This window comes from Epinephelus fuscoguttatus, linkage group LG2 (genome assembly GCF_011397635.1).
Source record: "Epinephelus fuscoguttatus linkage group LG2, E.fuscoguttatus.final_Chr_v1".
Classification (NCBI taxonomy): domain Eukaryota; kingdom Metazoa; phylum Chordata; class Actinopteri; order Perciformes; family Serranidae; genus Epinephelus; species Epinephelus fuscoguttatus.
This window is the reverse complement of record NC_064753.1, coordinates 17,887,019-17,901,391: the sequence shown is the minus strand read 5'-3', so window position 1 is coordinate 17,901,391 and position 14,373 is coordinate 17,887,019. Positions and strand designations below refer to the sequence as shown.

Below are 14,373 nucleotides of genomic sequence, written 5' to 3'. Positions count from 1 at the left end.
TGCTCTGAGATGGTCAGTAAGGTTTCATCAGGGACCTATTAGCACCCAGCACATTTCCATTTATAATGATTTTTTGTTTCTTTTTTTTTTTCAGTTTCTCTTTCCAGTTTCGTTTCCATGAATACATAATAAAACTCACAATTCAGATTAATACAGCAGTATAATTACTCCCATTTTACATTTGTTTCCAGAGAAACAAGAAAAGAGAGACCAGCATTATCTGCAAATGTCTATTAATTCAAGGGACTGTTTTTACTTCTGTCGCATTCTTGAAAGAACCGTAGCGATGATATGGTTCAGCTGAGTGCAGGGAATCGCTCTCAACCATTTGTCAAAGCAACATTGAGGCCAATGGGGTATTACAGGGAATCCTCTTAATGATATGGAAATACCAAATCCTTCCTCCTGTCTCCGAGACCCCTGCTTGCACAATAGGGTGAGATTAAAGCATAAAGCTGCTGCATTTATTCTATGAATCACAGGTGTTTTTCTTTATTTAATGATATTATTTCTGAAGGCGTCATCACTTGGAGCCTTCAGCCGTGTTGGCTCACTTTGAGACACGTGCTTCAAGTGTTGACCTGACAAATGCCCCTCTTTTGCCGTTCTCCAGTTTGATGTTATTCGCCAAGATTTGTGAGAAGACAGTGCTGAAACGAGTCCTCAAAGAGCTATGGAAAATCGTGCTGAACACCATCGAGAGAACAATCGTTCTGCCTCCACTGAGTGACCAGACCGTGAGTTTGATCAATTATCTGTCTCTTTCCCATTTCTATCACTCTTTTCATCTCTTGACCCGCCCTCCACCTCCCTCCTCTTCTCCACCTGTCTCTCTCTCATTTCCTCCATCTGTTCGGCTCTCTCACGCTCCATCATAACACACAAATTACTGTACAGGAGATGAAACAACATGGCATCTCTAAATCTTCACACACATGGAGTGAATTGTTAATCCTCCTGCAAGAGCCACGTTGACATTTTTCATCTCAGGAATATCTTATCTGCTGTTTTGTTATTGTTGTGGATGGAAACATGAAGGAGCAGTTTAATTGCCATCATCATCAAACATTTTCATCTCTCTGCCACTCGGAGTTTCCAAAATAACAAGAGCAGCTTTAAAACTCAATTACAGTAATGGGTTCATGTTTAACATTTAACCCCATCATCTCCTGTTGCTTACTTTGTTCTTATAAACATTTCTTTCATATTCATCCATTGAGTGTTTTCCTGGCGTAACAGAAAAATATCTGTCTGTCCAACAGCAAGGAGCTCAGATGATTTTCAATGCTGCCAAGGACTTGGGACAGCTGTCCAAACTAAAGGTAATCTTTGGACTAATCTCAGCTAAGCTTAACCCACTCATTGTCATCTCACTAAAACATGACATCTCTAAATATGCTGAACATGGATTATGTTTTCCACTGTAAACAGTATATCAGAGGCATTACAGATAATACAAACAAACAGATTCAGTGTACTACAAGAAACTCACAGCAGTGTTAGCTAGCCAGAAATGTAGCTAAATGTCAACATGAGTAACATCATGATAGGCAGCCAAGAATATAAAATAGATGTTTATTTTCCTCTCATCACCAACAGTGTTAGTTTTGTTTATGAAAACTGTGACTAAATGTGTTTGTCAATGACCTTTTTTTCCATGACTAAGACGAGGCGATGACAAGACGACACCAACGTCATTAAACTAACTGTGACCATATTAACATGCAGTACTGTTGACAAACGCCTAAAATGTAGTTTCAAAAATAAAAACTTGACTAAAATACTTATTTATTATTGACTGCTCGTCACTGAATGCTCAATGTAATCTGATGACTAAAAAAGAATATTACAGAATTGTTCTTGGCTAAAAATATATTAAAATAGTTATGGTTTTCTTTGACTAAGATATGCTCAGACTTAGTCAACTAAACCTTGATTGAAAAAACAACAACAGTATAACACTGACTAATGGTCAAACCAACTAGGACATTTGACACAGATCTAAAATTAACACAAATTAAAAAAAAAATAGTTGACAAAATTGACACCAATCCACAGTCTAAAATTGTTTGAAAGGAAATATACCAGTGAAATGATCAGTTAGCATCTGTACCTCACTTTGCACTTAGATCTACTTTATCTGGATATTTGGAAAGATGGATTTGTCATGTGGAGACACAGTCATGTAAGCCACTGAAGACGTTTGCATGGTATAGTGTAACTCAGTGCAACACTACCCAGGCTGGTATCTAATTGCTGATGTGACCGGAGGATGTTTAATCCCTCGAGCTCTGTGTAGTGAGGCACTGGAATGGATCAGTGGTTACACTGTGGTTTAACAACAGTGGTATGACAGTACCTCAGAGAGGTATATTAGCTGTGAGTCATACTGGGGATGCAAACTGAATGTGTTTATCTGCATTTAAATGTGTGTGTGTCAGGACTGATGTTTGTGTTTCGTGTGGGACTCTGTCAGGCGTCCTTTGTGGGAAGCTCTGGGTACAGTGCCCCAGTATACAGATGGGTGTGTTTCTGTCTCCATCCCAGAGCATTAAAGTGATGTTCTCATCTGATGATTACAACTGATAATCTTTATTTTACTTTACTGAAATATTTTTTCATGTAGTCCAGTATGTGTACATATTGCTTAACTTGTTGTGTTGTTTGGTTACAATTAGTAGCATCCTTATTAAATTCATTACACACAGGTTAACATACAGAATGAATACCTGTCAAATAGAGCTGTAGCTTTGGCCCACGTTATGTAATGGCATGACTTGGCAGCAGAGTTAGTCAGGCTGATATGTTGTTTGTCAGAAACAAATAATTGTCTTTGCAGAACTATTTTGACTCTCATGTCCTTTGAGCTTCACAGATCCCATTGTCATTTCTGGGTTGCACTTATCTTCCTAAGCATATGTTACACAGGAGGATTTGGATTTGATTTGTTTAATCTGCTTCCCTTCCTAAATTTGGTAGTAATTTAACCATTTCTTTTAAAGAATATATCAGTCTGGACTTATGGACTTGGACTTATTTGGAGTAATGATATCAGAAATCAAGGCAACAATTCTTGGTAAAGCTGGGGTAGGCAGTTTTATTTTGGCGTCACTGGGCAAAACTACCATAATAAACTTTAAGCATATTGTCATTCATGTGGACTGAGAGAACCCTAGACTTCTGCACCTCCTCTTGGCTCTGTCTTCAGGCTTTATAAATCTCAGAACGAAAGGTTTTGGTCAATCACTGGTCATTTTTAGAGAGATTGTGCTCCCATTGGCTGTTCTACAAATTCCAATGCATGTACGCATCCCTTTGGTTAAAAGCCTGATTCAGTGGTGGAAAATACTGCAGAGAAAGCTTTGGCAACAAGTGCCTACGCTGCAAAGCAACCTAAAAAATGGAAGACAGACTTTTCAGACAGAGTCTTAAGGAGAGTCTGACAGTAAACGAAACAAAACGATAGTTCAAGTTCACGTTTATGTCGCTAACATTAGCTAGAGCTCGAATCCAGCGTATCCTCTGCCTGAACTCCTGTTACTACAGACTACCTCACAAGAGGAGAGTAGGCAGCAGCTCCAGACAAAGACCCAGAGTCAGCAGATCCAAATCCAGTCAAAGCAAACCCCAGCTCCGGGGAACCAGACAGCCCCGACTCCCCGTCAAATCAGCAAGCTTTCTGTTGTGGCCATTACCCAGCCTAGATCTGGTGCTGCCCCTGCCGCTGTGACACCCAGCCTTGAAAGGATTTGCAGTGGCCAAATTCCAGCTGCTACAGCCAATGACCAAAGGTCCTTTAGTGCCTTTTGCTGCCTGCTCTCCCCTCGGTGAAGCAGTCCACAGCAGCAGGGACTGTGACAGAGGGACCGTGAGGGCAGAGCTGCAGAAAGAGGGTTTTTTTTTATGTTTTTTAACTTTATCAGATTTCTCTCTATCCCACCTTTAAGCAACAGAAATAAAAATTCTGTCCAAGTAAAGGGCTTTTTTTTCCCTCCATCAAATAACAGGCAGGGTGTCTAAACATCTGCATCATGGGGTTTTCATTAGAGAGGAGCATTTCTTCCTGCCTGCAGCCTTTATTTATTTGGGGTCTCACCATTACATTGTTTTCACAGGATGAGGAGATTACTGGAACTGAGTCAATACAAATGGTCCCAGTGCAATTCTGGCATCAAAAACAGACAACATCTCAGTGCAGATGTTGATTAAAGCATTTTCTGTCTCACACCAGCTCTTTAAACAGACCTGTAGTAGATTAAATCAGTATCTTACTTTGAATACAAAATAGGTGTATGTTAGTTTTATCTGCAGCCTCCAGTTTGAGGAACAGTCTGTATATTTTCACAGCACTGTACATTGTGCACACCTATAAATGTGGTGATTCTGATTAAATCTTAGCAGGACTTGCCTGCTTTTGTACAACAAAAGGGGCCAAATGCAGGAAAACTGTAGATTTGGACCAACATTTGTAGCAGTGTTAGCATCAGTGATTTAGTTTCTTCAAAGCCCCTGTTCATAAAACATTAATGCCATTTTGTCTATGCCCTATAAGAGAAACACCTGGGAAATAAGGCAGTGCCAGAAGTAATTTTCTGTATCCAATTCACAAATCAGAAAAATGTCTTTTACAATTGACAAAAAAAAACATTTCTCTTGATTAAAATAGATTTTTAGAACTGGTGTGAAACAGCAAGGCTCAAATTTATCAAACACTCGGCAGCTTAAATGACTGCCATTGGTGCTGTTTTGTAAACAGTCGATGCTTGATCTTGAGGACATCAGCTCACCTAGCATTTAACTGTAGAAACTGCTTATAATAAAAGCATTTGAGAGCGACTTGTGTTGCTGTTTTGCCAACTGTGGAGTGTTTGACTTGATCTGATATTCCCCTAGGAGCATGTAACTCGAGAGGAGGCCAGAAGTCTGACTCCACGACAGTGTGCAGCCATGGACCTCGTGCTTCCCACCATCAAGGTGAGTTTTATGTCGATTACACTTTTGGCTGTACAGCAAGAGACACCTGGATGGCTAAGCATGACCTTTAGAAAAGACAGGAGAGCTGCATGGACTTAATGAGAATTTTGTAAATCAAAAAGAATATTTACCTCTGTCGCTCTGTTTAATACACTGTATATAGATGCTGGATGAAGCAGAAATCTAAAGTATGGCAAGCATAGATGCTCGGAAAAGGTGCATTAACTGTATATATTTTGATGGAAAATCACTCTCTTTCATGTGTGTGTTTATTTTAATGCCATCAGACTAAAATGGAGAGGAATATTATTCTTCACTGTCACCTCACAAATTGTAAAAGAGCCTTGTGACAGGGGCTGCTTTTCCATAGCACTTCTATCTCCTTGATGTTTCTTGATGAGATACAATGTAGCTGCAAAAAGATGATACACCCAAATCAAAGTGCTTACAACATGCTTTAAAAAAAGTAACAGTACAGCTTTAAAAACACAATGCTGTCTAGACCAATCTGCGGAGACGTAATTAATATCCAGGAATATGGAAAGATGCCCAAAGCCTCTCAGCAGAAGAAAGTGTGAAATGCAGCGCTGTTAATTTACTGCCATAAGACTGTTTGTTGTAAAGGGATTTGAGACAATTTCGAGATCGAGCCTCAGTTCTACAGGGACAAGGAGAGAGTTATGGTGAGGTGCCACTGGGGGAACACTGCATCATAAAGTGCCGAGAAAACTAATTGATTTTTGCAGTCTCCAAGGAAACTACCTGCAGGTTTAGATCAATCATGTCGCTGGAATTCAGTTAATCAGTATTCCAATGAGAACAGTCAATTAACGCAGATCAGTAATGCCTTAGGAGAGTTGGCCCATCAGACTGAATAATGCTGTTCACAGGGTTACTTATATTTTTCATACTGCAGGCACAAAAACTTTAAACCTGGAATCTCCAAAAGACAAAAAGAAAAGAAATATACTGTAGTTATTGACGTCTACAAATATATATTATTGACTACTAGTGTTCGACTAGCACATCCTACTGTTACCCCAATGGTTCATATTGTTTTTAGCGACTCAAGCACAGTATACATACTAGAATATTTGGTCCTGAGTGCACTTAGTGATTATCCCACTGAAGATATTTCATCCATTCTGAACTTTGAACCTGTGTAAATTAATGGGGAGGATAATGGGGGAAAGCACTAGCCCATAGAGTAGTGCATGTGTGACAGCAGATGGCATGCAAGTGATGGAAGACGGCGTGCACTCCATTTGGCTGATTCCCAATAATGCACCATTCATTCCCTTCTTTGAACCTTGACCCATGAGTGATTGTAGAAGAAAGGCAGCTGTTTCTTTCTCAACAAATCCAGCTTTGTTGTACTGGATAAATCAGTGTGTATATGGACTGACTCTGGGGGATTTCAGAACAGATGCCCTTTTTTTTTTCTTCAAGAATTTTTTTTTTTTTTTTTTCCTATTGTCAGATATATACTGTATATGGAAAGTAATATAGCATACTATACTGCTGATAAGTCTCCAGGATGGAAGAGAAAGAAAAAAAAAACAATAAATGAAATAAGGAAAAAAGAAAGGACAAGAAGAACAAAGAAAGAAATGAACGAAACAAAGATGAGAGGAAGACCATAAGGAGAGTTAGAGGGAAAGGAGGAGAAAAAGAAAAAGAAACAGTGACAAAATATAGGCAGGGTGGCAGTGTGGCAGGTAATTTTGCTGGAGGCAGGGTGGTATTTTGAGCATGTGGGGCGATTCTGTCAGGTCGGCTGCTCTTTCTGCCGGAGGGAATGCAGTATCGCAGCCTAGCAGCAACACTGTTGGGAACTTCCAACATGAAACAACACTTTCCTTGACCAATACGCCTCAGTGCATCGGTTTTGATGCCATGATGAGGTGATCAGAATGGCATTTCTTATTTAAATAAATTCATAACCACAACATGAAAGTTTAATGAAACCTTAAAATGCCCCAACAACAAAATGAGAAAACTATTTAATACACATTTAAATATTGGATACATAATTCTTTCTGTATCATGTTGGTGAATCCTTAAAGGTATACTGCGCAGGATTGACGGTAACTAAACATGTTCACCAGCGAAAGTGAAAGTAAAAGCCAACCTCAGATTCACTTTCATATTTACAGTTTAGCTTTGCCATGTTTGTGGGGGGTTTTCAGTGCTGTGTCTCTTTAATGCCTGCTACTTGATAATAATAATATTACTAATAATTTCTGTTGTAAAGCGCTTTTCAAGACATGAAAACAACAACTTTTAAAAATACTTCAGTATATGAAAACTGAGGAAATAAAATACAATTTAAATGAACGTAAAACTCAAGTAAAATCTGGAAAGGCTCTCCGATAAAAGTATGTTTAAAAAGGGACTTCCAAGAGATCACTGACTTGGCTGACCTGATTTCCTCAGGCAGACTGTTCCAGAGCCTCGGGGCCCTGACAGCAAAAACTTTGTCCCCAATAGTTCTGTCGGGCCTCTGGAACAGACAAAAGACCTCAAAGTACGTCTTGGCATGTACTGTACTAACTGGTCAGAAATATAGCTGGGAGAGAGACCATGAAGAGCCTGAAAAGTAATCAGTAAAATCTTAGAATCTATTCTAAAACATACTGGGAGCCAGTGTAGAGAGGCTATAACTGGAGTGATGTGATCATGTCTCTTGGTTCTGGGTAAAAGCCTGGCAGCTGCATTCTGTACAGTCTGGAGCCAGTCTGGCATGTCACTGCTACCTTTTTGAAAAGCCCCATCCTCACCTGAGCACTGTGGTACATACCAATAAATGTCCCAGCCACAAAAAATAATAAGAAAATACAGACAGAGGGCAGAGTCTCTGCAGAAAAATATACCTCCACACACTTCTAGTGAGTCATACCTGATGATTGAGAGGGGCTACATCTGACATCTGAATGAGACTACATATTGTATGGGGAAATCCTGCATAGTTTATCTTTAATATAAGCAACCAAAACCATTATAGCATTCATGTTTTTTACAAGTGAGACTTCTTGTAGGCTCAAAGGATGAAGCTTTATCTAGACCAGTGTACAACTGCATCCTGTACCCCTATCATTAATCAGCTTTTTTTTTTTTTTAAATTACAGCTGTCATTACTAACTGTGCACTTAGCCTCAGTTTAAATGTTTGTTTGTGACAGAAAGCACAAACTTCATTGATAAAATGTGCGTTTATTATTTATTTATACGTTTAAGATTAATTACATGGATTTTCCCATTTAATGTGTGATTTTATTTTGTTTCTCTGGATAGACTCCACCCGTGACTCATCAACCTTGCGTGCCAGATTATGTATAGTTCACGAGAGGCACATGTCAGTCAAATATTGTGACTCATGAGTCATTAGTGAGGCAGAAAACAGTGCCTCCTACTGTGCTGAGCCAGTTCCCAAGTACAGACCAAACACCAGTCAAAAAATAATTACCAGCTAGCCCCTACTGGGAGTGTCTCTCTATGTGTGATTGAGATCAGATGTCACCTGGCGATTATATTCAATATGTGAACCCTGTTTCTATCTTTATACATTTTTCCAGCGCCTTTAGTATGTATCGACTTTTTAACTTAGATCACAACAATACACTCAACTCAGCCAACACCCCAACAAATACTCCTTTGTCCCTGTAACGATCATGTGGAGAGCTAGCTAAACACACACAAGCACAAAAGAATAAAGGCTGTAAAGGGTTTAGAAATGTGTCTCTGAGTACTTTCATCTTCACTTCTTTTCAGCAACACCTCCTCTCTTAATAAGATCTGTCTGTGGCTAGCCTCCCACCTTCCACATGTGGGAGTGGTGACAGCGTTTGAAAAGAAAGCAAAGCCTTGTCTGTCCTCCGCCATCAGGCTTATCAGCACAAATGTGCATTAACCATCCAAGCATGGGTTTAAGATTTAAATGCACGGTAATTAACTGCAGAAGTGGCTATTACTGCTGCCTCTTGTCTGGTTTCTTTATGTGTTTGCACCTCCTTGTAAAATGCATAGCGTGCGCATAATCTTAGGCTGTTTTCTCAGCCAACTGTAACCTGCTGTGGTGTATAATCTCAACTCTTGTCATCATGTTCAAAGTTGTTCTAAAGTTTCTGTTCACCTCTACTTTTCCTGTTTTTATTTTTTCAGCAATACTTCCATGCTGGAGGAAATGGGCTGAAGAAAACCTTCCTGGAAAAGAGCCCTGATATGAAGTCCCTCAAATATGCTCTCAGCCTTTACACTCAACCTACAGATGCCTTGATCAAGAAATATATATGCACCCAAACCTCTCAAGGTAATGAGCTCGCCAAGGTCAGGCTCAATTAGGTTTCATTTCAGGGAGTGGAATTGCCCCAGCATTCGAATCATGAAAAACTTTAAGGTTACGAGCTGTAGTCTGTGACCACACAATGTGTCTCACGTGGGTAGGTTCACACTTAAAGGAAGCTGCTATAACGGTAAAAAATGTAAAAACGACTGAAAGACGCTTAGTGAAAGTGGATAAAAAGGTGCGAAAAAAAAAGTTGTGGATACTATCTGAGCTACACTTTAGCACTTTCCCCAAACGCTAGTTAGAAAACACATTCTAATTAAACTTGATAAACTCTATTAGTGAAATCCACAGTGAATTTTGCTGCTGTTTTTGCAGGATTTCGCTTCTATCACAGTCAACTCTTAAAGTGGTAAATGAGAAGGAAAGCCTTATTACCACCAAAGCGCCCGCTGCCTCTATTGGTATTTAGAATTGATTGAAAATAATGTGACTGCAGTCGTGGCTCATTTTAACCTCTATATAGTTCCGCTTCCACATCAGTCATAGCTTCCTTTACATTACAGTATGTTCTCTGTGTCATTTTCTTTAGGCTTATATGTGCAGTGGACATTGCAGTGATTGCATTTATCCTCTAACTGTTCAAGTCCTTTATCTCTTTGACTATAAATAAAAAAAAAAATAAGCAAAGATTGCAGTGGCCACTTCAGCCCATACCCTGCGGGGCCTGAATGTTCCCGTGCTCTATTTCTCTCTTATACACATAAAAAATACTGTCATGACAGATTTATATGAAAAATGTGCAATGTATATGTATAAATTCCCTCTTGTGATCTTCCTCTCCGTCATCACCAACCCACTTTCATGTGCTGTTGTCACATTCATCCGTCTCTATATGGAACTTTTTTCCCATCTCTATATAACAAGGCAGAAATACCTTCAGGTGTCCGGAGAGATTCGAAAGGGGATTCAGCCCAGTGGGGCGTTGAAGCTTTAAGCTCCTGGTTGCCTCAGTGTGTTCAGCCTTGCAGAACTCTGCATAGGCAGGCGGCAGGAAACAGCGTGGCAATGGGAAAAAGCTAGTCAGCCAGGCAGTCAGCGGGCCCAACCAGCGCTCTCACTCTCCCTGACTGGCAGATGGGCATAGATGCACAGTGTTGCACTGTGTGCTATTTTCAGATTGCTCAATGTGTTTCTCTCCTCTTCCTCCCTCTCTAAGTCTCTCCTCTCATCCCTTCCCCCCCCCCCCCCCCCCCCGAGTTGACACCATGTTGTCGCTCTGTATCTGGTGTGGTCTAATGTGATGCCTATAAGTGGAGTTAGTGAGGTGGTAGATGTGCATTAGGTCAGTAAACAGTGTGGGGATGTGCTGATGCTTGATGAAGCACAGTGGACACTCTTTCATTAATCACCAACCCCTGTGCCCTGACACATTTAGACCATGGCATGCTCTAGTCTGTTCCTGTGCCTGAAAGCACACGTGTCTTTCTGTTGAGGGAGCGGGCTGAAGTTTTATAGCTGCTTTAAGCTACAGTGGAAATACAGTACTAACACAAACACACATTACTTCATAGAATAATTTCATGTTAATATTTCACAGCGTTCTGCTCATAAAGTAATTTTCCATTCATTTGTCACTTTGTGTGTTTTAAGGGTGACATCCTTTTCTGTGCCGAAACAGCAAAAGGGAAAAAAAAATCAATGAATTAAACCGCAACTCTGCAACAATTAATGCCTGCACCTCAGCTTCCTTATCTGTTACCTCCTCTGGTTAGCATTTTCCTCACTTAATCTGCTGACCCTCCTCACTGCCACCTCTGTTTTATCTACTTTTGCTTTCCTTTATCTTCCTTATGTGCCATTCATCTTACTAGTGCAGAGCCCGTTCAAAACTTGCCTGCGTAGAATGAGCCGAACTCGGACACACATTTTATGGCTTCAGAAGTCAAAGCCCGGCCATTTCCTGGAACAAAAGTGCTCATTCACAAAGTTAACATCACTGATGCTTGAAATGTTTGCTTCAGTGGAATATCTCCAGCCTCTTTTTCTTCATTTGCTCCTGAATATACTGCAGCAAGCATCAGAGCGAGCTGTACTCAACATGCTGTTTGGCGGCACTGCAGTTAATATGGGTCCCCTCTCAATACATTAAACAGTATACCTCCGGCGGTAGTAGCATGTCCCATAGATCTCAAGAGCTTGCACTCCACACTGTACTTCCTTGGGTCCCCAGCTACACCCAGCAAGAGTGAAGTTGATCAGATAAACAGTTGTTGAGAAAGTCAATGGACAGACATACAGACAGACTGAGACTCCTTCCATTCTAGTTAAAGTCACACTCTGCTCTCCCATGTCCCCAAACTGCCCATTCCACCATCTGCTGTGTACATGCCTGTTTATCATTTCTAGGCACTAACTGTCAGTGTCTCGTCTCTGACACCATTCAGAAAACATACAGAATCTATTTAAATATTACATTATTTCAGCCGATAGCTGAGGTAAATGTGCTGTGGCATTGCACCATTAATTTCCCACAAGTCTGGAGCTTAATTGTGCAGCAGCGATGTTTTTCTGCCGTCCCTCCAGCCTCTCAGGGCATCATTACAATAAATCAGGAGGCTTGTTTCTTCATTACCAGCTGTAATGGGCACTGCATGTTTGGCACATATTGATTAGCTATTGGATCAACCCGCCCCTTCATCAACCACACCGGCACTTGCCTTCCAGTATTCAACATCTGTTTGTCCCGGGCTGGGTGAAACACAAGGCAGGACTCCCTGCATTAGGCAGAGTGAGACACATGGTCAGCAATCAATTCTAATTGTTTCCTGGCAGCAACATGTCCCTATGTGATTGAAACTGTAATGCTGATGTAACTGTGCAGGCTGTGATGTCCAAAAGGGTATTTCCTCCTTTACACTCTTCACTTTTGTCCCCTCTCCACCTCGTATTTTTGCTTCCATCTCCACGTCAGCTGCGTGCACGCAGTCTAATCCAATGTTTAGTTTGTATTTCTGTTGAGTTGAACAGTTAGATGATTTCATTGTGCAGAACATTATTTATTTAGTGCATCCCTTCACACCATCTGCCTCCTTCATGGCCTTCAAACTAGGCAGATTCTTTCATGTTTCCATTTTTTTTTCTTCTTCTTGTTCAGCCTCAAGCTAAAGGAAACCCTGGCTGTGTTTGCTGTTGCGCTGCCATAGGGGTGAAATCAAGAATACTCCCCTACTGTTTTTCTGGGGTTCAGTATTTTAGCTTTGACACACAGAGAGGTGTTTATGCACCACTTTTTGGATCAATTTCTGGATACCTCACCTACAAAAAGAGCTGCACCCACAGATTTGGATTCCATCCTTTCATCCTCACTCCTCTTTTACATCCTCTCCATCTCTCCCTCTTATTTCTGTTTCCTGATCTCTCTATTTCTCTCGCTGGCTCCCTATCTGCCACTCCTCCATTCTCTCTGAGTTTCATTATGCCTCTTTCCAATTCTCCTGTTGTTGTTTTGGTGTGTGTCCAGGTCAGTCATCCAACGGATCCGTGGGGGAGGTGTCGATGCAAGTGAATCTCATCTCTCACCCTGGCACTGGAGAGCACAAAGTCAGCGTGAAGGGTGAGTTTTTTCCTATACTCATACCTGCTTTTTGTCATTCGTTTTCTAATATATTCTGCAAACATTCAAAGATCCACAATGGACAGCTACTGGTGGTAATCTCATTTGTGGGATAGTGCTGCTTAGACGTGATCAGTGGCATTGTTGTATAGTCCTGGAGCTCAGTTTGGAGACAGAAAATAAGGAGATTAACATCTAAAAGATTGCTGATGGCGTAATTAAAGTCTTTATACAAACACAAAACACAACCATACCCGGCATTGTACTGCAGGTTTCTTTTCTATTCTTGCTGAGGCTCTAAAAAAGTTGTGGCTTTGCCTAACACTGATGATTGAGAGATCTGAAACGTCTGTGTTTTTATTAGCCTTGCTAGCAGCATGTCTCTAGGCATGGCGATGTCAGTCTGTCAGTCGTTCCCAGACGGAAATATTTCAACAACTATTAGGAGGATTGCTATGACAGTTTGTGCAGTCATTCATGTCCACAAAGAGTGCGTATCCTACTGGTGATACACTGATTTTTCCTTTAGTACCACCAACAGGTTTACATTTTTGGCTTCTGATCAACTCCTGGATGGATTGATAGAAATTTTTTAAAGATATTGATGGTACCAGGAGAATCTTAACGACATTGGCAATCCCCTGACTTTACCTCAAGCGCCTCGTATGGATTCACTGCACACAATTTTCTACAGGCAACCAAATAATGAATCCTGATGACTTCGGTGATCTCTTGACATTTCCTCTAGTACCACAGTGAAGTTGGCATTTCTGGTCAGGAATGAAATACCTCAACAACTATTGGCTGTGTTGCCATGATGTTTGGTACAAACATTCATACCAGAGCTCTTCATGGGTCCGAAATGATGGAGTGACACCAGGAAATGGGTTCAGAGTTCCACATCATTTTTAAAAATACATTTATCCAACCCATTTTTGACCAAAATTTCAGACCCGACCTGATACATATCTGAGAGAAGAGAAACTAAAAGCATTTTTAATGTCAGATGCAACATACAGTGCTGTTCTTACCCATCTTACAATATATAATGACTAATAATTTATATGTCCCTGCGCCGGAGATGGCCAGGGCCAGAGGCATTATATTTTTGGGTTATCTGTATGTCCAATTCTCATGAACGTGATATCTCAAGAACACTTTGAGGGATTTTCTTCACATTTGGCACAAATGTCCACTTGAACTTATCGATTAACTAATTCGAACTTGGTGGTCAAAGGTCAAAGATCATGTCAACTATGACCTCACAAGACCTGGTTTTGGCCATAACTCCAGAATTCATTGGCTGATTTTGACAAAATTTCACACAAAACAAAAAAGGAACACTTTTCTGGCCATTACTTAACACCACAACTCAGCAACAGAAGGGGAGACATTTGGTCAGATACTGAATTGATGACACTGATCTTGGGCGCCCATCTTGACACTGTGTTGATTACATAGATCCTCTGTGCTGCCTGGGTGAAGATGTGTGTGAAGCA

General features: G+C 40.7%; 1 protein-coding gene across 1 annotated transcript in view; it reads left to right on the top strand.

Annotated features, from left to right (window-relative positions):
- LOC125900806 (protein unc-13 homolog C-like) overlaps positions 1 to 14,373 on the top strand; it is a 106,631-nt gene that overhangs the window by 87,400 nt on the left and 4,858 nt on the right. Inside the window, exons 22-26 of the mRNA XM_049596043.1 lie at positions 614 to 737; positions 1,263 to 1,322; positions 4,894 to 4,974; positions 9,135 to 9,282; positions 12,782 to 12,874. Of these exons, the coding sequence (XP_049452000.1) occupies positions 614 to 737; positions 1,263 to 1,322; positions 4,894 to 4,974; positions 9,135 to 9,282; positions 12,782 to 12,874 (506 nt within the window). The remainder of the gene's footprint in view (positions 1 to 613; positions 738 to 1,262; positions 1,323 to 4,893; positions 4,975 to 9,134; positions 9,283 to 12,781; positions 12,875 to 14,373) is intronic.